At 32.0% G+C, this 24,859-nt stretch overlaps 1 protein-coding gene across 1 annotated transcript; it reads right to left on the reverse strand.

Annotated features, from left to right (window-relative positions):
- Positions 1-9,795: 9,795 nt before the first annotated feature.
- On the reverse strand, positions 9,796-23,480 carry LOC113857017. Its single transcript, XM_027488700.1, has 11 exons — positions 23,447-23,480; positions 23,220-23,269; positions 23,008-23,121; positions 18,197-18,362; positions 12,234-12,517; positions 12,002-12,142; positions 11,791-11,924; positions 11,584-11,681; positions 11,261-11,352; positions 10,326-10,465; positions 9,796-10,201 (listed from the first exon to the last, which is right to left on the reverse strand). Exons 3-11 carry the CDS (start codon positions 23,095-23,097, stop codon positions 10,129-10,131), a joined length of 1,218 nt encoding a protein of 405 aa, XP_027344501.1. The 5' UTR covers positions 23,098-23,121; positions 23,220-23,269; positions 23,447-23,480; the 3' UTR covers positions 9,796-10,128.
- Positions 23,481-24,859: the final 1,379 nt, after the last annotated feature.

Genomic DNA, 24,859 nt, shown 5'->3' on the forward strand with positions numbered 1-24,859 from the left:
GCTACGGTTCATCAACGTAAGTACAATTAAAAATTAAATTTTTAGTCTTCTCTATTGTTTAAACTAAATTAATTGATGCAATTTCAATATTTGAATTTTAGTTAGTTATCATAAAAATTAAATTATATTATGAAGTTGTTTTATTATTAATATTTTTGGTGCTAGTAAAAAATATAAATATTTATTAAAAAGAATAAGTATAGGTGTATGTGTATTATTATTTGGATGTACATTTTGATTTATGATTAATGGTATGAATAAGTAAAGGTGTATGTGTATATATGTATATTGTAATTTAAATGCGAATGTTGACTTGTGGTTAGGCTGGATTGGTTGGAAATATATGTTGAGGTTGACTTGTGGTTTGGCTGGATTAGTTGGAAATATATGTTGAGGTTGTGTTGCAGGGGCATTCTTGTTGTAGCGAGAGAGTTCTCGCTATAGTAAGAAAGGTGCAGGTGATGAAGGGGTTATTATGGCGTTCTCGCTGTAGTGAGAGAACTCTCGTCATAGCGATAAGGCAACAGAGATAGTTTTCTAGGTTTAGTCTCGCAGTAGCAAGATTATGCAAAAAATTAAGTGCAGTTTTGTCTGATATTTTTGCTGTAGCGAGAAATGTCTAGCTGCAGCTAGAGATGTTTCGCTGTAGTGAGAATATCGCGACTCTTAGGATATTCGAGGGGTTTAGGATTTGAGAAGCGCATAATTCCCACTCTTCCCTTCACCTCTCCTTCAATTCTCTCAACCCCTCACCCTATTTCATAAATTAAATTACCTCCAAAGCTGTGTATGCCCTGAATTAAAGGTTGAGATTATGTTTTGGAGGTAAGTTTCATGAGTTAGGGTTTCATTTTTATTTAATCTTCGTTCTTCTCAGTTCTCATGGATTATTCCATGTATTTAGGGCGAGAATTCGTATAGGAAGCACTTCTACCATTAATTTCGTAGTGGGTCTTCGTTTCAAGATAAGAGGAGAACTCTACTCTATTTCTTTGTGTTTAATGTTAGTTTGTATTGCCATGTTTTGAAATGTAATTGAGATAGAACGTGAGAATATGTTTATTTGATGGAAATTTCGTGCTAGGCATGATGTGGTAGACATCGAGTATAATGTGGTTAAATATGTGTGAACGTGCCATCAGTTGAGAATGAATACTATGAAACAATTGAGAATGTGGATGAATATGTGTGAATGGCATGTTGATAGTGATTATGACGTGTTTGAAATGGTTGGAACTATAAATAGTTACAGCGATACACTGGGAGTGTGGAAGATGAGAGCGGTACAAATACCTTAGAGAAAAAAGGGTGGTTGTGACACTAACAGTGAGCGTGAGTGCACCACAGGTCACACACTCTTCTCTTGACTTGGTCTTTGACCAATACCTTTGCTAAGGGGTCCGTAATCACACACGTTGTATCCGTGAGGCAGGGGCTAACTAGCGATCATCCATGGTGTGAAACTGAGTAAGTCCCTAAGGTTGAGGGCATTAGGAAACTATGATCACAGTGACACAATAAGCGTGACTGACATGCAGTGAGCGCACCTTTGTATGCTTGTTGTGTAATGATTATTATGTGGGCTGATTGCGTAGTGAATGTAACCGTTTGTGTGCTTGATTGGTTGTAGTAGTGTGTTAGAAGGAATTTGTAAAGAATGGGCCTGAAAATGCTGAGAAAGACGAGGAGCATAGAGGGCCAAGTGAGAATAGCAAGGCAAGACACGTGGCAACGGGCACAAAAGGCATGGTGAGAAAAAGCACGCGATCTAAGCAAGAGAGCACACGGTTGAAGGATTTCGTGTGGGGTAGCCACTAGTATAAATATCTTAACTGTAAAGAGAGTGTGTGTCGATGGTCTAATTATAACTTTTCTCTCTCTAGTTCAATTTCTCTGTCCCAATTGGCACTCTTCCAAGCGAAGGTCATTGTTATTGTTTTTTTTTGTCACTTGTTGCTGCATTTTTTGATCATTGTCTTGTATTTCAATAAAATTGCCATTATTAGTACTCATTTGGTTCGTTATTTCCTGTTATTCTTTCCCTTTTGAGTTGCTTTCATTATAGAATTAATTGATGCTTGTTTAATGCATGATTTACTTAGATTTAATGCATTATTTCCCTATGTGTAGGTGTGATAGTATAGAAGACTCATCTTTACATTTTATTTTTCAGGTGATAAAGGCGATCCACACTAAGCTGAGTGAATAGAATGGATAATATTGCTATAGGACTTAAAAAATTATTTTAAATTTTGTGATGTATTAAATAGGTTCTATAGTATTTATTTTGAAATACTTTATTAGAATATTGTATTCGAAGTAATTTGAAACAAAATTTTTATTTTCTCCTTCAAAGTGTGAAAAATATTTTATTTGAAATACATTAAAATAAATAGGTGTTACAAATTTTTTCTTGAATTATCATTAATTCTATGAGTATTTAATTATATTTAATATTTATTCAATTATTGCTCTAAGATAATGAGTGTCTAAAATTAAAATGTAACAAATGACTTTACTAAGATAATTTTAGGTTAAATAAAATTTTGTATATTTTTTTAAGAAGTTTCTATTGACAATATAAATTAATATTAATCATAAAAAATTCTTAATTTGAATCAATTCAATAACTAAATTCACATCGTGTAGATTAATAGATGAGATATATTAATATTTATCAAATAAATACTATCACTTGTATATTAATTTATTTGAATTATTAATGTCTTATTTATAATAATTATAGGGTCAAGAATAATTTAAATTAAATTACATGAGATACATGTTTCTCATTTTCATAATATCTATTATAATAATAAATTTTTAATTTTAATAAAAAAATTTATCACATAAACTATTATATCAAAACAGTATAAAATAAAAAACAATACTTTATTATTATAAATAGAATGTAGCATGTGATAAATTAAATACTGTGGATACATATTTATTTCCAACACTTCATTGGTTCAAACATGTCATTTTTGTAAGAGAAAATTAAGTTTAGAGGACATGATGGAGAAAGAATGGAGGAAAAAGGAAGTTCTAAACACAAAGAGGATAAAAAGAATAAAAATCCAAGAAGAAGCAAAAGCTACAATGTGGAATATGATTAATGAGATCGGTGAGAATCTATGCAAGACTCAAGCTTTGTGTATATAAAAAGGAGAATAAAGAGAAAAATTAGAACTTGTGGATATCTATATCATGTTTGAGTGGACACATTGTGATGGAGGTGGCAACATTAGATGGTTTATGTATAATTGACTTTTTTTCATGACAAATTTGTCATGGCATGACAATTGGCTTTTTTTTAATGTATAATTTTTTTTTTCAAAATTTAAAAAATATAGAATTTTTAGTAAAAGTATGAGAATATTATTTTTTTTAAGTTAGTGACAGTGCGACTTTTGATGTACTTTTTGAAAATTTAATTATTTTTAATATTTTTTAAAAAATTGCTATTGATGACTTTTTAAATTTTATTACTTTTTTTATATTTTATTTTTAAATTTTTGTATCTGCATCAAATTGACAATTTTTAAATTTCATACTTTTATAATTTTTTTAAAAAAAATACCATATATATATATATATATATATATATATAATTTATAAAGACCATATATAAAAAAATAATTCTGAAGCACTCTCTTAAGAAAAGATATTTTTGAAAAATTATTTAGGATGACAATAAGTTTTGCACATGTAAACTATAAACTATAATAAACTAAGTGACACCAGACAAGTAGTAAAAGAAATGAAATCAGATAATTCTGCGAGTAATACATGAAAAAAATATAAATGTAAATTTTAATTAAGGTAAAATTTATATAATTATTTTTAAATATTTAGATATATTTTTTTGTATTTTATTAGTTGATAATTTAAGTAATAATCGTAATAACAAATAATAATAAAAGGATAAGTAATTGTTGTTATTATTATTACCTTATTTTTCAGTAAAATATTAAATGAATGTCTTTAAATTTTTTTTCATCTTTTTATTTTATTAAATTAATTCAATTTAATTTATGTAATAATTTATAATAATGATGTTTATACTACTTTATCATACACATGCTATAAATTGTAAGGATACTAATTTAGTTACATTTGTGATGTGAACTATTTTTCAATTTTTTTTAACAAAAAGAATATATTTTCTTAAAGTTATTTTAAAATCAAATATGTTTTTATATAACAATTGATGATAGTGATATATAAATTATTCTATTATTTACAAATTATATAATTATTAATAAAATTTTTCATCTCATTTTTTACATAAAATTAAAAATTGTGTATGAATTATTCCACAATTTAAAAAAATAGATATTTTTACTCTTTCTTATTTTAAAATCAAATACTTTTTTATACAACAATTAATAAAAGTAATGTATAAATTACTCTATTATTCACAAATTATACAATTATAAAATTAAAAATTTTATCTTATTTTTTATTAAAATTAAAAAATAAAATATATATCTTTCTCTTAGTCATTTTCTATATTGTAATGGCAATACTTAAGGGCATAGATCAAAACTTGTCGACACAATTATTTTAAAACTATTTGCTCCATTATTTTAAAAAAAAATATAATTTTTAATCTAGGAATGAAATGAAACTTTTATCTTTGTATAATTTAGAATAACTATTTTTATGAATATCATGAAGCTAACATATTCTCTACTCTTAATTAGACTCAAACTAAAATTTAGTTAAACATACTTTTTTAAGTTTTTTTAAAAAAATTATAGTGATGACTCTTTTAATCATTTTGTTTCTTTTTCTCATTTTTATTTGTCATTTTTAGTTTTTTCTCTGTCATAGCCTCGATAGCAAAACAACATAAAAATTAGAAAGGTAAGCAAATTTTTTTTATTATATTAAACCTATTTTTATTTTTTTTTATTTCTAGTTTTCAATTTGTATTATCTTATTAGTCAACTATTTTGTCATGTGTTATATTATCTACTATTATATTTTACTCAACCATTTTATCAAATGTCTAAGGCGGTTTGATCATATGCAAGAAAAAATCTTTAAAACTGCTAGTAAAGTGTAAAAAAGGTGGATTGTATGACTCTTGGTAAGAGAGGTTGAAAAAGACTCAAAAGAACTTTAAATTATTAAAAGAGACTTTTTAATTAACTATAGTTTTTGACCAAGTTATAAAGGTGAAACAAGCATAACTTTTTTGTTACATATCTTCATTCTTTTATATTTACGGTTTATATTCAAAATACTTGTATAGAAAACTAAAAAATAAGTCAAAATAAAAATAATATACAGTAGTTTATATAATTTAAGTTTTTAATGATTCAAATAAAGAATTTATATATTAAAATTAAAATGTAGACAAATGCAAGTGCAAAGCATTTTTGGTGTCCAACTTCTAAAAATTGAATAAAACCTTGACACATTTAAAAACCTTCAAATAAATAGGATATATTTGAAAAAATTAATAGATAAGTTAATTAAATTTTAAAACAGTTAATTGAAAGCCAACTAATTGACCACATTTCTATCTCCAAAAGAAACCAAATATTTTACTTTAAAAATGAAAAAAATACATTAATATTTTAATTTTAATTAGCTGATTGAATTAAAAATAGAGTTTAATTATAATGTATTATAAGTGTAAATATTTTTACATTATCAATAAATTAAAATACATCACAAATATAATTTATATATTAAATATTACAAAAATTAATTATTCTTAGTCATATAACAATTTATGATTGGAATAACCACCACCAAGTAAAATCCCATTACCGGATGTCAATAACATGAATTACACGGCATTATTTTAAATATTATTTTAAAAATCAAGTACTTTTTATAATTAAAACAAATAATGGAATTTTTTTAAAATAATCCAAGGACAGAGTGTGAGAGGGGTTTGTGAGAAAAAAGGATAAAAATTATAATAAGATAACGAAAATTAAAATGAAAAAAAAAAAGCTAAGAGTTTATAAGTTTAAACATAACATTTTAAAAAACACTGCAAGCTACTTCCAAAAAGACCTAGCTCCTAAAATTAGCTCATTTATCAAATATGCCTATTTTGTTCAAATAAAATTTTAAATTAATAAAATAAACCTATAGACATGTTATCCTTACACTTTGAAAAAGAAAATGAAAAGAAATAATTTAAAAAGAAAGTGATAAGAAAATGAATAGACACATGGAAATTTGGATGTCTACTCAATAAAGGTATACTGTAATTGCACAACGCTTGAAAAAGTCAAAGCTGATGATGAAGAATTAGAAACATGAAAATTTAGAGTCGTAACGAGGTAAAATACTGTTGTATTCTAAATTTATTTAATAAAAAATATATATTCTCTACAATTTAATTATTAAATATATATACCTAATAGATCAGTTATAAATTAAATTTATACATAACCAGTTTAAATCTATTTTAAATTTAATTATATAATTTAAATTTTAAATTATTTTATTTTATATTTTATAAAATCAATTTAAAACTTATTTTAAAATTTAAATATAGTTTAAAATCGATTTAAAATTTGGTAAGATACTATAAATATATGTTATACTATTACTAAATTAGTATATTAAAAAATAATTAATTTTTATGATAATTAATATAAAATTATATTTGCATATATTTTAATCAATTAATAATATAATTTTTTAATATATTAAAATTAAATTCATATTCTCTATTTTGATAGTATATTTCCCACACAAACTAATTATATAAATTTAAATTTAAATTAATATATTTTATTCTTTTTAAAAATTGGTGTAAAACTAATTTTAAAATTTAAAATTGTTGAAACTAATTTTAAATTGTTAAGTTTGTTTTAATTCTTTTTTAAATTTAATTTTAAGGCAAAACTAATTTTTTATACTGTCTTATTGCATTAAACTAATGCATTTTAAAAAATTTAATAATCTTTATTAATTATATTATACTCTACATAAGTTTTTACAAAATACTTATTATTTATTTTAACTAATTTTGAATAAACAAAGTTGATGATAAAAATTTAATTTAATGCTTATAAAAATAAATATGAATAATATTAAATAATAATAAAAATAAAAATATCATATTATAATATTTTTTAGACTTATTTATTTTTTAATAATTAATTATTAAAATAATTCAAAAAGTAATTATTTTTCTATTTAAATTTTTTTTTACCACTTCACAATAGGTGTATAACTTATTTTTTATAATTTTTTTAAAAGAAGTTTCCCGTGTCAAAGAGACAAAACTGATTTTTAAAAAAATAGTTTTGTGTATTTACAAGACAAAAGTTAAAAGGTACTGACACATGTCAAAATTTTAGATAATTTTATCTACACAATATAAAAAAATTCAATTAAAAAAATATAACTTAATTATATTTTTAATTTCTATGACAATTTTTATAAGTTTTTGTTATAATTTAATTCTTAAAATGTTCAGAAGTTAAGAGTTAGTATTTATTGTGTCGTCAATTCTTTTATGTTAAATGTTGAATTGACTCCTAACGTTCCCACGTAGCATCTTATGTCATTTAATTCTTATAATTTTCGTAAAAACCACTTTGTAACTATATATTTAGAGAACGGTTAATAAAAAACCGCTCTCTATAGTCACACATTAGAGAGTGGTTAATAAAGAACCGCTCTCTAAAGTCATTAAAGTTGTTTATAAATGAAACACACTCAATGCATTTCTTCTTCTTAGGTAACAAAGTTGGTCTCTTTTATTGTAAATTCTGTTTGTCTTCTCTGCTCTCTTATGTTCTCTTCATCTTTTTCTGTTAGCATGCTCTTTTCGTCTTCTCTTACTAATAAATTGGTTTCTTTTTCCACATCTGTAAGTATCTCTTCATTCTTTGTTAGCCTACTTTTTTCATCTTCTTCTCTGCACTAACAATTAGTTTTTTTTTTTTATATCTGTAAGTATCTCTTCATTCTTTGTTAACCTGCTCTTTTCATATTTTCTGCACTAACAAATTGATTTTTTTTCACATCTGTAGATACTTCTTCATTCTTTCTTTTTTTCTTTTTCTCATTCATTCTCTCTTTCTTTCTTTTTTCTCTCAATTAATGTTAAAAATCATTTTACTAATTTATTTTTTTCTTGTTTGGTTCATACAAATGTGGATTGTTTGATTAACACCAAACGTATAAACTCAAGATTCAATTTTTATTTGTGATAAAAATGAAGAAAACTCACAAAAAAATTAATTCTAAATTTTGATTTAAACGTAATAATAAATTAATTTTACTTTGCAGCATAAAACTAAGAAAAAAAAATCAATTTCAAATTTCAAATTCATAATCTAAATTTATACTTTAAAGAGTGGTTTCGCGTAAAACTGCTCTCCAATCTTAACTTTTGAGAGCGGTTGTTTAACCGCTCTCTTAAATATAAGACATCAGATATTGCAAGATTTTAGAGTAGTTCTAAATGCTCTCTAATTTAAAATGTAACTGCTCTCATATCTCCATTTTGGTGTAGTGCCTATCCCACACCTTTTCCTTTTACTCCAACACTAACTCCAACTCTACCCCCAACCCCTCCCCTTTAACCCACCCACCAACCCCCACCCTATACTCTCCTCTCTGTAGTGAGGTTCTTCTTTGGAGTTGGAGATTGAAGTAGCTGTGGACATGATTTTGCTTAAACTCTATGCTTTTGAAGTGTTTTTCGCTTTATAAATATACAACATCTTCTTATCAATCTTGCTTAATTCTCTAAACTTGTCAAATGTTGTATTTTGGGGTGACTTTTGAAGTTTCAATTTAGCAATTGTTGTTGGGTTCTATTTAGGAGTTTCAAAGAGCACTTCCTTCACTTTCTCTTAAATGCCAAATAGAGAGAGAGACTCCCTAAAAAAACTCATAGAAAAACTCCAAAACTTTTTTCTCCTAATTAAGTAACTCGCAAACAAGAGTTAACACCTCCTAATCTCTCCCTTCTTCCCTCTCCTAAACTTAACTCCCAAATATAGTCTAAAATTAATAAAAAAATATTAGTCCTAAAATATAGGTATGAAAAATTTTGTAAACTAATATAACACATGTGGAGGTTTAATAAGTAAGAGCATGAGATAATGCCTCCATATATGTGGATTTAGATAAATAATAATAATAAAAATATAATTTTAGAAAGTGAATTTAAAATATTAAACTAGTTAAAAAAATATAGTGAATAAAAAAAGTCAGTTTAATATACATTTAATTTTTTAAAATAAAATTTATTGTACCCTTTATAATTAAAAGAGTTTAATACCCTCTTTTACACATCACCCCGTTAATTTTATATTAATAGATAGTGAGGTCAATAATTTAATTAAAAAAGACATTAAAACTCTCTAATTTTTAAGATATTAAAGAAATCATAATTGTTAATCTAAAAAAGGTACAGAATACTCATGTTTACACTAACAAGCAACATTTTTTAAAACCGGTTTAAGATTAGTTATATATTAAACTTGTATAACTGGATTTTTTTGCCAGCCTTATATATACCGATGCTCTTACGAGAGCACTATCACCTTCCAGGGTTCCTGGCTCTTCATAACAAGCTGAGAGTTGTGATCGGACTTCACTCTCACTGATAAGAATAGAAATATGATTCATATTTTTATTCTTATCACACACCCTCCCTGAGGTTAAGGAAGAGGGGTTGTCACGTTAGTGAATATGTATAGTTAGTTGTGTTCAGTGCCTGTATGGGTGTCATCACCACCCTTAGCTAGCAGTAACAGCTGTATCAGCTATGAAGTAGTTAGAAGTTTTAGAAGTCAGTTAGTCTACCGCCCCTGTAACTTAATACCATTAGCTTAAGCCTTGTTTACAAGTACCTTATAATTGTATCAATACCAGATATCAATAACAACACATGTTCCGATTCCGTCTCTAATTTCTCTCCACCATGTACTTTGACACTAATAATACGATAATTCTATGGTCCCTTGAGTCATCAGTAATGAAAAAGCAGAGCTTCCTTTTCATAGTTCCTAAGAAGCCGAACATCAGCATATTCTATCCACTACAAAACAATGGTTTGCATCAATTTTGTTGGTTTTTAAGAAACTCAAATGAACATACTAACAGCTGGCAATCATCTCTGAAAATTGTGAATCAAACTGGGGATAAAATTTCAGAGAAATAAGTGCACAAAATAATATTATCATTCCCCACTTGAACTTCTTTCCTGTCCAAGAATCAAAACCAAAAAAGATAAAGAAACAATAACAAAACTTGCAGTATGTGGCAAGCTGCAAATAATATTTGGCTCAGCTGAATATGCATAAAAAAGATCAACTTTACAATCTTACCATGGAGGGTGAACACGGATCAAGTTCCCAACTTCAAGGTTAGCAGTGTTGCAAACTCTTGAACTAAAGATAATGGTTTTTTTACCGCTTTCGCTGTCACCAATCCCCATTCCTTCAGAGTAATCTTGTAACACAACATTCTGCAACAGCAACCTATCACCTTTCATCAGTTTTTAACGAACACTAAATATTGGGTGATGGGTATCTTAAATGCAGGTGCTTGTTCCATTCCAAGCAAAAAATGATCATCTGATATTAGGAGTACAAGAATTTCAATATAAATCAAATAGAATCAACAGCTAATATAGGCTTATACAAGAGCCCATGACGATTCTCCACCTTGCTTATTTGTAACCATGTAACACAATCATAATTTTGACTATAATAGAAAACTCACGTGTCAGTGTTAGGGGTTTTCCCACCATACATCAACAACAATACTGTCACTAGTGATCCATGTATGGATTTTAACAAGTTTTATGTTGGCTACTCAGGCCTCAACACAACCTCCTCCATTACGCTTCAGACCAGCCATAAGACATGGCAGAATTGTTTTCCCACCATACATACTAATAAAAAAAAAAAAAATCAGGAAAGCAGTAAGGCTGTCATTCTCATCTTTATTTTTCCTTTATTCTTTAAACAAATAAAATAGATTGACAATCGGGTATTCATTTAATTATTTGAAATTTTAAAAAGACTTTCATTTTTAATTGCTAAATTTATAAAATAAAAGTTGACAAGAATTTTAAAAAAATGATTTTCAATGTAAAATTCCTATAAATGCAATCCTCTATTGTCAGATTGGTTGTGCATTTTTCAACAACCAAACCTTTTCTGGATTATAAAGCATAAAATTTCAGTGGCAATAATACGCAATAAGCAATAAGTGAAGATAGAATTTCAATTAAACTTTGCTAATTTTAAAACTTCACCTCCGTGGACTTGGCAAATGAGCAATGACAAACAGTCAGCTTTCCATTCATGGACCTTGAAATGATTTTTACATCAATGCAGCCAAGTTCACCTGAAAATTTTTTCATTTGAAGTTAAATACATATATTATATACACATCTGTGAGTAAAATAAAATGTAAAATCTGCTTCATTTGTACTTTATGCATCCCCCTCTGCCCCTAATGAAGAAAAACATGAAAAACTACTACTGAATGACTGTTTTAGCAACGAAAGTAGTCTCCAATGGTGTTTTACTTAGACAATAATGGAAACGGCAGGGAGAGTAAAAGCAAAAGTTTTACTATCTGGCCTAGCTCCAGCTTGTAAATTTGTCCAGAAGTACACGTCTCTTTCTTTCTCTTTCTGCATCACCTGCTCTAGTTTTCCAAAAAATCCAGCTCTGCACAATTTGGTGAGATAACCAGGCACTGAATTTTAAAATAATTCAAATTCATATCCATATTTTAATCGCATAAAAATACCAGGAAACTACTACTATTATTTTATACCTTAATGAATTAAGTGCTCCAACATGAATCCCTTCGGCTATAACAGCGGAAGTCCCTAAAGCTTCATCAAATCGCTCTACCATGGTCTGCATTTTCTTTCTGGGGAAAGCAGTTATGATATGCTGATCATTCACCTGTAAAAGTAAGTAGATGTAGAGTTAGTTATGACAATAAACTAATAACTAAAAAAGCAACCGAAGCACATATTTACTTCATTGTCACTTGATGACCCACTATCCACAGGCTCAGGGGAATCTTCACTGTCAGCAACTGTGTCCTGCAAGTGGGATCTACCACTCTTCTGAAAAAGCTGCACTTTTTTTCCTCTTCCCTCACAATCATGTGGTAGACGCTGGCATATAAAGACAAGAAAGATCTTATACAGGAAAGATGTAAATAGATAGGTCAAAGAATAAGGAAAGCATTTCTAAATTTCTACCCACCAGATCAGTCTTATCTAGGAGGTTGTCAAAAAGATCAGCCACAGAGGGCAGATTAAATCCTGCTGCAAGAGGTTCTGTTTCAGCAGACTCAGTGTCTGACATTATTTCCATTCCACCATCATCATTGTCAAGATAATTTCCATCTAAATTTTTAGAATCAATAGGATCAACAGCTTTCATACTTTCAGGCAAGCTCTCAATATTTGTGACTGAAGGATCAATGTGCTCACATTTATGTGACACTGATGGCAATGAGAACCTTGGCTTAGATGTGCTCCGGATGCCTGCATGAGTTATCAAATTGATAGAATACTTCAGGTATAACCCTTCAAAGATTGAAGTAAATGTTATTGTTATCCTGGAGAAGTACACTTAAAGCTAGATCCTATAACTTGGAAAAAAAAAAAAAAAGACCTTTCCTCTAAAGCACAACCATTTGTCCACAGTCCACCTATACCAAGATGTGTCCAGACTTAACAAAAGAATTTCAATTTATGATAGATATCGACCCCCAATTTAGGAAGTATACAACAAATAACAATCAAGCTAATAGGGAACTCAACGCAATAAAAATGAGAATGCACAACAAATGTGAAGAAATAACAAATTAATTCTATTTGATTGAAAGCAAGAAATACAGAAGGATGAGAAATCCTACTGCCCAGAGTGTAAGCTCCTTTAGAGCAACCACAATGGCCCTCTACTCAAAACAATCAACAAAACAGAATGCTCTCCTTGGTCCCCACACCTGATCCTAAATAAAATGGAGATCCCCCCTTTTTCTCTCTCATCTAACCAACCTATTTCTCATAGCTTGCCACGTCACTTTTCCTAGTTTTCTTCCTCTTATACATCCTTCCCCATCTACGTGTATTAGCTTCTTGGATCAATGACGCATTAGGCCCATATGCATTTGGGTCTGTATCAACACTTCCCCCTTGAAATAAAGCCTTGTCCTCAAGGCTTAACTCTAGAAATTGACTCCGGATAACCACCTCATCTTCCCACATAGCCTCTTCAACAGTTTTTCCCTTCCACTGCACTCCTACTTGCCTCAGTGTTTCTCCTCTCTTTGTAATGTTACACACGGCTAAAATAATTTGAGGTTCAATCATACCAACTCGGTCATCTTCAAGTCTTGTAGGTAATTCATTTTTCACTTTATAATCTCCCACAACCTTCTTCAGCAATGATACGTGGAATACAAGATGAATCTTCGAGGTTGGAGGCAAATTGAGCTTATATGCAACTTCTCCTATTTTCTCCTTAATCTCAAATGGCCCATAATACTTGGCACTAAGCTTAGGACTGATTCTGCTTGTTATTGATTTCTGGTGGTGCTGTTTTAGCTTCAAGAAAACCATATCTCCCACTTCAAACTTCCTTTCTTTCCGATGCTTATTTGCTTGAGTTCTCATTCTATCCTGAGCTCTCAGCAACTGGCTCTTTAACTGACGCAGAGCCTCATCTTGGTCAAAGTGATCTCTTTGGACTGATTCCACTCTCACCTCTCCTTGAAAGACTTGCACAATCTTTGGTGGTGGTTGTCCATAAACGGCTTCGAAAGGTGTCGTTCTTGTAGACTCGTGATAATTGGTGCTAAACCAATATTCTGCCCATGGCAGCCATGTTACCTAATCTCTGGGTTGATCTGAGATGAAACACCTTAAGTAGGTTTCAATACATCTATTTGTTACTTCAGTCTGTTCATCCGTCTGCTGATGATAAGCTGTGCTCATTTTTAATTTTGTTCCCTACATCTTAAAGAAGTCCTGCCAGAACGAACTCATAAACAGCGCGTTACGATCACTTTTAACCGAATTTGGTATGCCATGGAGTCTCACTACTTCCTTAACAAAAATTTCAGCAAGTGCTTTGGCTGTATAGGGGTGCTTGAGTGCCACACAATGGCAGTATTTGCTCAATCTATTCACTACTACCATGATAGCTTCATGGCCTTTGGATCTAGGCAATCTTGCAATAAAATCAAGGCTCACATCTTCCCAGATTTTGTCAAGAACTGGTAGAGGTTGAATCAGACCGCCCGGGGCAGCAGTGTGGCAAACATCACAAGCTTGGACGAACCTCTGAATATCACCTTTCATTCCCTTCCAATAGAAATTCGCTGTAGCAAGTCTGTAAGTTCGATAGTACCCGGAATGCCCACCCATAGGAGTAGCATAAAACTCTTCTAAGAATCTCTGTAATGACCACTCTATTTTGTAAAACAACACCCCTTGTTTATAGGAAAATCCCAAATAGGGTCTATCTTCATTTTCCCTCTGCACTTCTTCAATTATCTTCTTAAATTTCTCGTTTTCTTGGACCTCTGTAATTAATTCTTGGCAATCAAGCCAAACAGGGATATAAACCATATTGTTCAACTCCACATGGTCTCTACTTTGTGAAAGGGCATCTGCCCCTCGATTTTCAGCTCTGGGTTTATAAACTATTTCAAAATTGTAGCACAAAAGCTTGGCTAACCAATTTTGTTGTCTCCCTGTGGTAATACGTTGTTGCAGCAGCTGTTTGAGGCTTTTTTTATAAGAAAAAACAGTAAATTGTTGCCCCAACAGATAAGGCCTCCAGTGCTGAATGGCTAATGCCACAGCCATCAATTCATGTTCATATGCTGACTTGGTTAAATTACGAGGACTAATGGCTTTACTATAGTAAGCAACAGGCTTCTTATGCTGCATTAATATAGCTCCAATCCCAGTTCTGGACACATCACATTCCAATACAAATTCCTCTTCAAAATTTGGCAAATTCAGAACGGGAGCTGTAGTGATTGTCCTCTTGAGTTCATCAAAAGTTGCTTGAGTTTTGTTACTTCACCCAAAATTGTCTTTCTTGGTCAATTCAGTGAGAGGTTTTGCTATTTTACGTAATATTTAATGAATTTCTGATAGTACCCGGTTAGGCCCAAGAATCCACGCACTCCCTTGACATTCTTTGGCACAGGCCACTCCTCACTTTTGATGGATCAACAGCTACACTTTGACTAGAAATAATATGGCCAAGATACTCTATGCTCTCTTGACCAAAAGAACATTTCTCCTTATTAGCAAACAACACGTTTTCCCTCAAAATCTCCAACACCATAGTCAACAGCTGCATATGTTCTTCCCATTCTTTGCTATACATGAGTATATTATAAAGAAAACCAATACTCCTTTTCTTAGCAAAGCACGAAATACCTCGTTCATGAGGGCTTGGAATGTAGATGGAGCATTCATGAGCCCAAATGGCATAACAAGATATTTGTAATGCCCCTCATGGGTTCTAAACACGGTTTTTGGTATATCTTCCTCCCTCATCCTCACTTGATGGTAACCGGAGCAAAGGTCCAAGTTTGAAAAATAACGAGATCCATGCAGCTCATCTAGTAGTTCTTCTATTACTGGAACTGGGAACTTATCTAGAATTGTAGCCTTGTTTAAGGCCCTATAATCAACACACATACGCCACTTATTATTTTTCTTTTTCACCAAAATAACTGAGCTGGAAAATGCACTTTGGCTGGGCCTAATGTGACCCACCTCCATCAGCTCCCTCACTTGCCTTTCTATTTCATTTTTCTGATGATAGGGATACCTATATGGCCTTACATTGATAGCTTCCTGTCCCGGTTTCAGATTTATCTTGTGTTCTTTAGCACGCACCGGTGGTAATCCTTTGGGTTCCTCAAATACGTCATCAAATTCCTATAATATTGCTTCCAATGCCCGCTTTTGTTCTAATGTGAGTCCCGACTCCTTGTTTTTTGCTTTCTTCTAACAACCCAAAAACTGAAGTCGACAATGACTCTTCAAGTGGAACTCCTCTCAATATTTTTGGTTCCCTGTGGAGTGGTTACTTTCATCACTTGCTTCTTTCAGTCAACCACCATTTCTCCTAAAGTAGTGAGCCATGCCATGCCCAGAATCATGTCCATATCTTCAAGATCAAACAGAAAAGAATCAATCAGGAATTCCCCTTCATCCAGCTCCACTGTAATTCCTCTACATACTTCTTGTGTCTCAGTTTGATGACCATCTCCCATTAAAATATTCATGCTTCGTGTTTTTTCCCAACTCCAACCCAAAGCATCAACCAATTTACGAGAAAAAAAATTATGGGACGCACCACTATTGACCAAAATTAACAAAGGGAACTCACCCACTTTCCCTTGTATCTTCATCGTCCTCAGAGGATCCTCTCCTTTTCATCATTGCCTGCAAGCTGATGGCAGTGCAAGCTCCATCTGAGTCTGTCTCTTCTTCACCAAAGCTTTCTCTTGTTTGCGTCTCTTCATCCTCACATTTGACCCGTAAATCATCTTCCATCAAAATGACCCAGAGCTACTTAATCGGGCATTGGTGAAGCGGGCCATAAGACCCACCACACTTGTAACACAACCCACGTTTTTTCCTGTCCAGAAGGTCTTGGTAAGAGAGATGGTGTACACCTCTGTTTCTTGGCCCGTTTTTGCTTTTATCACCCCCTTCTTCTTTTGCACTTGGGCCTGGCCCATTGCCCCCCAGCTTCCACTATTCTGACGTAGGGCGGGTCTACCCGAAATATTGGAAACGGGTCGGTTTCCTGGATGGGTTTTCCAATCTCCATGTGTGTCTCCCCTTCCTTGCCACAATCTGCTGCGCCCAGAAAATTCAGCATCTATGGCTCTTGCCACGCTCATCATTCTGCCTTGTGTCAGAGGACTCGCCATGTGCACACTCCTCATTCTTGCTCTGATGTCATCCTTGAGGCCTTGGGTGAAATAAGAGAAACACTAATCATCGTGCAGCTTTGGTACTTGAGTGATCAAACATTCGAAGCTTCGAATGTAGTCATCCATGTTTCCCGTTTGATGTAACGATGCCAATTGGTTGTAGATGCTTCCTCGCCTCTACCTCCATATCTCTCCAGCAGTTCTCTTTTCAGATCTTCCTAAGTTAGGTCTTCGTAATCGTTCACACAACACCATTAAGCTCGGTCAAAAACCAAATTATTCCTGACAGGAGCACTTATTCCTAACAAACATAACTAACTTTGTACAGTATTAACAGATAGTTGGTAGTTAGTGGTAAGATGAAAGCAGAGAGAGGCATCTCAGTTGCAACTGCTAACTATCTAATACAACTGTACAACTGTACAGAGTTAGTTGTGTTTGTTAGGAATAAGTTCTGTTTTATCTATCACTTTTCTGTCAAAATATGAGAACATTTGCAAAAACAGTATCCTATTCCATCATGAAACATGTTATGAATTCTATGACCTTTTTCTTATAACACGTATAAACAGATTAAAAAAAGTCATGAGAAAATTATTAAGCTCAAACAGAAAGTATTCCCCATGTACCTCTCCCTTTTCTGGGGAAGGTCAAGAAGTCCTTGAGATATTCCAAATCCAAACTTTGCATCTCTTAATAAATTTAACAAATAAACTGCAAAAATTTATATTCTTATTTAGAACTTTTACAAATATTAAGAGTTTGCCCAGCAAGAGGAGATGGTACCCAGAAATTGATAATTAGTAAAAGAAACAAATTATGGCCTAGATAAGAAAACATTAAATTTTTCAATCAGTTACCTCTCTATATAAATGTTTAGGTTGCAACTAAAGGCCAAGACTTCAGCCATCTTATCAGTTAGAGATAGGAGTTAGGAGATAAGTTCATTGATTCAAATTCTGATTGAATGTATTTCTAGAAAGAAAGAGCTTACTCCATTTCAAAGTATGCATTCTTTTACCGAACATGAAATAAATGTAGCATGAAGAACGGAATAATTAATGAATGGTATTATAAAACCTGTATCCAATATAGGGATGTGATGACATGGGACAATCAAGAAATCTGAAAGACTGAGGTTTTACAATATACCCCACAGTCCCCACTAAAAACAATTTTCAATTTCTCAGGGAATTGCAAGTAGTTCATGTTTTAATCCAAAAACATGCATTTTATTTGAAGCAGGTACCAGATGTATTTGTTTTGGAGCAGGTAGAATGGGATGCTGAATATGAAGCACTGCCTTTGGAACGTAACAATGCTTCAGAATTTCTTCTTGTATCACTAACTTGTTCATTTCTGATACATTGAGGACCATAGCTGGGGAACTGTCTGGTGGATAGGACAGTTTTAGCCTTACATATGTAAACAAACAGAGTCAATAGTCAAATCAGTTCCTAAAAGATACACACCAAATCAAGGTATTTAAAATCGGAATTTCAATTCAAATCATAAAGGGGAGTGAAAATTGTAAATTATAAAATTTTACAAAAACATGGATACAAATTCATATTATTATGCATAATTTTCTTAAAAAAAAAACATTAACTCAGTAAAAGCACTTAAATAAACTTGCATTGATAGGTCATAATCCATATTCCATAAAACTGTCATGCATAATCCATATAGTAGCAACCCAAAACAGAACAAAACACCATGTTTTTGACAAGTTACAAGGCATTTTCAGACTTGGACAAGATAAGAAAAACAGAGCAAGATGAGAAGAAAACCAAAGAGTAGAACATAGCAAGAGTGGAGCAAACAAAACACCAAAAGTTCGTGCAGAAGACAAAATCATCATCGGCCACAGACATCGAACTAGTTTAAGTCACCAATGTCGACAAGAGTTCAAGCAAGAAAGAAAAGGAGGCACAACTAGGTTAGGATGTTGACACTTAGGGTTTGAACAAAAATATAAGTCGGGCCATTTGAAATTGTTTCACGAATGTCGACAAGAGTTCAAGCAAGAAAGAAAAGGAGGCACAACTAGGTTAGGATGTTGACACTTAGGGTTTGAACAAAAATATAAGTCTGGCCATTTGAAATTGTTTCATGAAATTGTTGTGAAATCTCAATTTTACGATTTAACTCCCAATTTCACTACAATTTCACCTGGGAATGATTTTTGCTGGGATTTGAATCATTCTGGCCTCCAAATCGTGCAATTTTACGATTCAACTCTTGATTTTAACAACTGTGCACTCAATCATATTGATCCCTAAATTACAATTCTAATTTTACTATTGAAGTAATTGCATAAGCCATGTAAGTTCAGATGCAACTATATTCAACGTTGGCATTGGACTAAGCAACTATATTTTTCTTTTTACTCCTCCAAGAAATCAAATTCCCTCCAATTAGAACACAATATCCAGAGGTGGATTCCACTTCTATCCGATGGAGATCCTACCCAATCAGCATCAAAATAACAAGTGATTTTGGCATTGCCGTTATCTTTATATAATAGCCCTCGTCCTGGTGCATTTTTTATGTACCAAAGAAGTATTTGAGAGGGCCCAAATCCTTTGTCTAAAATTGGCTAAGTAAGTGGTCTTTGAGTCACTAGATGCCATCAGAATCGTCACCAATAATGACAATATCATCAACATAAACAGCCAGATAAATGCATTGGTCAGATACAATGAATGGAGAAGACAGAATAATCAGCTTTATATCTAGTCATGTCAAATTGTAGGCAGAGCTAAAATGTCTGAACCAAGCATGAAGGAACTGTTTCAAAAAATGGAGAGATAAACAAGATGAGACTAACCAGGAACAGTAAACCTTGGAAGTTGTTCCATGCAAGAAGGCATTCTTAATATCAAGTTGATGAAGAGGCCAATGATGAATGTTAGAATCTATTAGAATCTTGTAAATATAGTAGCTGTATATTTTATAATTATGTACTTTTCCCTATAAAATTGAATAGTTCCGTTGTGCTCAAAACACAAGGATTCATTCTCTCAATATTTTCTCTCTCAACCAGGTTGCCATGCATATTGCCTCAAATCCAATATTCCATGAGAAGACTAAACACATTGAAATTGGTTGCCACTTTGTCAGAGAGAAAGTCATGTATGGGGAAATATCAACTAGTTTTGTCAATTCCCATGATCAACTAGCAGATATCTTTACTGTCACTAAGGGGTCCTCAGATTAACTACATATGTAACAAGTTTGGTGCATATGACCTATATGCTCTAACTTGAGGGAGAGTGTTAGAATCTATTAGAATCTTATAAATATTAGAATCTTGTAAATATAGCAACTGTGTATTTTGTAATTATGTACTTTTCCCTATAAAATTGAATAGCTCCCCTATGCTCAAAACACACGGATTCACTCTCAATATTTCCTCTCTCACTTATATGAGATAACCAGGCTGCCATGTATATTGCCTCAAATTCAGTATTCCATGAGATGAGAGGATAAAACACATTAAAATTGATTGCCACTTTGTTAGAGAGAAAGTCATATATGGGTAAATATCAACTAGTTTTGTCAATTCCCATGATCAACTACCAAAGACTTGTGTGTATAAACCCAACGACAGCCAACAGTGGTCTTAGCAGGTGGTAAGAGAACAAGATCTCAATTGTCACTAGAATGCAAAACAATCATCTCATCCGCCATTGCCTGACATCAGTGATGATCAGTCATAGCTTCACCTATATACTTAGGAATAGAGAAAGAATCCAAAGAAGAGACAAAGGAAAATAGGACGGAGATAATCGATCATAGTTAAAAACACAAACATAAAGAGGAATCAGATTATGAGGGGACACCAAATACTTTTCATAGTGGAAGTTTCGGTGCAAGCAGCATGGATGAAAGGGGCAATTGGAATTGGAGATGAGGCTGGAGGACAGAGGAGGTGGGAACTGTTAGAACCTAAGACTGCTGCTGGGAAGTAAGCAAAGGAAGTGGAGAAGAAGCAAGGACAAGGGTTGGAACAATAGAAGGAATAGCAGGAGGATCCGCTTTGAAATTGACATCAAGAATAGAGAAGAAAGGGGTAGTTTCAAAATTGTGACATTAGTTGAAATCAAATAGCAATGAAGTGGAGGACAAAAACAACAATAGCCTTTTTGGAAATGTGAATAACCCAGAAAAACACACTTGAAAGATTTGGCAGAGTTTGTCTTTACCTGCAATGAGATCATAGACAAAGCAAGTGCAACTAAGATACAAAGTGGAATAGAGTAAATATTTTGATTAGGATATAAAAGAAAGTAGGGAACCTAGTTTTGAAGTACAAAAGAAGGCAAGTGATTGATCAAATAAAATGCCATGAGAAGAGTATCTCCCCAAATAACGAAGCAGAACATTGTGCTGAAGAAGAGTACAAGTCATTTTGACCAAGTGGCGATTATTTCATTCAATAACATCATTCTGCTGTGGTGTATGCAAGCAAGAGGTCTGATGAATAATTTCCTAGGAAGTCAAAAAAAGATTGGAACTAGGAAGACATCTTCACGAGCATTATTAGTGCATAAAATTGTAATAGATGAACCAAATGATTTTAAATTTCAAATGAAAAATCTTGAAATACAGAGAAAACATCAAAACAATCTTTCGTTAAGAATAACCAAGTATGTAACATCCTCAAATTTTGCAATTATTATTCTTTTAGTAATTTTTATTAAGAAAGGATTTTTTCTTTGCTTTCAGACAATTATTAAGAAACAACTTGAGGAGGAAGAATTATATCTCTTAGGTGATTTTTACAGGACTAAATTACCAAAAGAATTTTTTTTATTTTAGAGACAATACCCATTAGAATTTTATCCTTGAATTAAATGGACTTATTAGTAAAGTTGATAAATAGAAAAGGATAGTGTGAGGTTTACTAAATTGTATAGGATTTAATTTGAATTTGAAAGATAAAGTTAGAATGTTCCAAGGAGGATTGACGTGAATTCTAGCAAGCTAAAAGATTAGGAAATTTTAATGAAATTGAATGAACAAGTGAAGGACAAATCAACATCCAATTGGTTAAGGCAAAAAGTATGCCTAGAAATCAAAATATAAGTAATTAATACAAAGAATATGCTTAGGTATCAAAGCATAAGGTAATTAATACAAGGAATATGCTTAAGAATCAAAGCATAATGTAATTATGACCAAGGTATATGCTTAGAAATCAAGATATCAGGTAATTAATAGCTAGAAGACTTGGAATAGTAAGTCAATGAACCATGTAGGCCTTAAATTAACATAGAACTAAGTAGCAATTCAATAAGTTTAAAGTTGATTTAGCTTTAGCAATTGACGTAAAGGATTAGGCACAATTCAATAGGAATTGGAAATCAAATTGGCTAAGGAAAATACGTAGGTCACCTACCTATGTCCAAAACACACATCAACATTTAAAGCTCAAGTCTAATTTGTTTCGTGTCCAATTAAGCAACAAAGACGAAGTCCCTTTTTATGTGTCATTCTCGACCAAACCAAGTTAAAAAGGCATATCTCTCTTCACTTTCGCTTTAACATCCAAAAATCCCCAAGAGCAGCAATAAAGAATTGTGTTTGAGTCGAAGACATCCCTTACCCTCTACTTCTTTGAAGAGTTGATAAATTCTTGATATTTGGTTTGATTGATCTTTTTGCATGATTTGTGTAACACCCCAAAATTTCACTACTTCTAAATTAATTATTAATCATATCAATTTAAATAAATTAAAATTAAATAATATATGAAAAGTTAGAAACTAAAACACACTTAGCAAAATTTACCCGAAAAAGACATGAATTAAGGAAGAATTGAGTAACATAATAATAAGGTAACCCAATTTTTAGTAGAGATTACTTACCAAAATTATTCTAAATGATTTTAGACCATCTAAATTAGGAATTACAAGAATTATATTGAGTTGGGATGAAACAAAAATAGAAAAATTGACTAGTGGTGCCAATTTCAACTACCAATTTGATGTATTATACTCAATAGATGGCTGAAAGATTAGAAGGATAATATTGTATGTGGACTTTAATCAGTACCTCATCAGCAGAATTGATTTCTTCATCAGTTGAATTAGCAACGACATCTCCCGATACATCACTGAAGTTTCCCTCCTCGAAATTGGGCATTTCAATCTCATCTTCAAGAGGTATCTGATCACAACAACAATAATTGTTTTTCCACCTAAGTAGTTAGTTGTATATCGAAACAATAAACCAGTGAAAAGACTAGTGGGAACCCAAAGACATGCCTCAAATGAAGAACTGCTGCCTTTGCCAGCCAAATTCTGATTACTGATTCCTGTGTAGTACTCCACTCAGAATTAATAGAAATAATGGGTAGCTATAACTAACTATGAAGCAATTTCAGGTCAATTTGGAGAAATAATCACTTATTTCCTCCAGGTTGAAAAAAAAGCAATTATTTCTCTAAATATAAATTGAGCCAAACATGTCATAAGATAGTTAGTTGAGGCACCTTTCAGAATGTCCAACCGCACTGGAAGAGGCAATTCTTTCTATTAAAAAAAAAAAAGATAAATGACTGCATGAGTAATATCATTAGGGTGTCAAAGATTCACAAAATCACGTCACGTATCATGTTGAAAAATTTGTAAAGGTAAATCTAAGGCAGAAAATTCAACTAATAGCATTGAAGTAAATATGGATCCATAGACATTGAAATGCGAATACAACCACACTAGAATCCAAACATACTAGTAGTAACAATTTTAGTATAAAGTTAGAGGTGTCAAATGGACCAGACCTAACCCATTTAGCCCTGACCCATGTGCAGCATGGGCTGGGGCTTAAAAGCCCACAGGGCCAAAGGGCCCATAGGGCCTACTAGGCCAGGGCCAGCCCACTTTGAAAATACCATTTTGACCAACTTCTCAAATTGGCAGATCCTAGCCTATCCTATGGTTCTCCTCTCCTCCTCTCAACGCTAATTTTCTTCTCCTTTGTAGTTTGCAGCCATCACCCTTCGTCTCCCACCTTCAAGAGGGGGATCCTCTCTTCCTAAGAGAATTTACCTTCCATTATAGATGTTTTCTTTTCTCATTAATGAAAGTTTTTTGTTTTTTACCCATTATCTTCTTTCTCCATCTTTCTTCACACATTCTATTTTGTTTCACTTTCAAGCTACAACCTACATTTCTTATTACTTTCTCTCATCCTTTAATCAATCACTGTTATTTGAGAGGTTCTTCTCCAATCTCTTTCTCAAGTTAGCATTGATTGACTTTGGTGTGACCCATTGTGCTTTCTATGGCCTTTGAAGCTTTTCAGATTTGAAGCAAATTTGTACAGGCAGAGCTGGCTACGTCAAGATACAGCAAAAAGAAGAGGCAATGAAAAAAAAAGCTTTTTTTTAACAGTTGTTTGTCTGTGAAAACAAAGTTGGTCTTGGTTTTGCAATGAGAATAAGTTCTCTACTTGCTTCTCTTAGTTTTTTAGTTTGACATTTTGTTTGGAATGTCTTTTGAGCAAAGTGCTATGTTTTGTAGTGTTTTTATTTTTTAAGTAGTATCACACTTTTGGAGATGTTTTTACTCTTCATTATTGGATGTGTCATTGGGCTGTCTCGTTGAGACATTAATTTCATCATAGTTGAACAAACAAAGAAAAAGCCTATCCTATAGGGTCAGCCGACTATAAAAGAAACACATTCATACATACACATACATGAATTGAAATATTCAGAATTAGCAATTACAAAAATAATTTCTTTAAGAAATATACCAAGCCTTATCTCACTAGGTGAGGTTGTCTACATGGATCACATGACGCCATTAAGTTCGGTCAAAAATCAAAATTTCAAAAATCTAGTTAATTAAAAGATCTCTTTTAATAACTTTGTCTAAAGTTCTTTTCACTCTCCCTCGACCCC

This window comes from Abrus precatorius, unplaced genomic scaffold (genome assembly GCF_003935025.1).
Source record: "Abrus precatorius isolate BTA unplaced genomic scaffold, Abrus_2018 Scaffold1, whole genome shotgun sequence".
Taxonomy (NCBI): Eukaryota; Viridiplantae; Streptophyta; class Magnoliopsida; order Fabales; family Fabaceae; genus Abrus; species Abrus precatorius.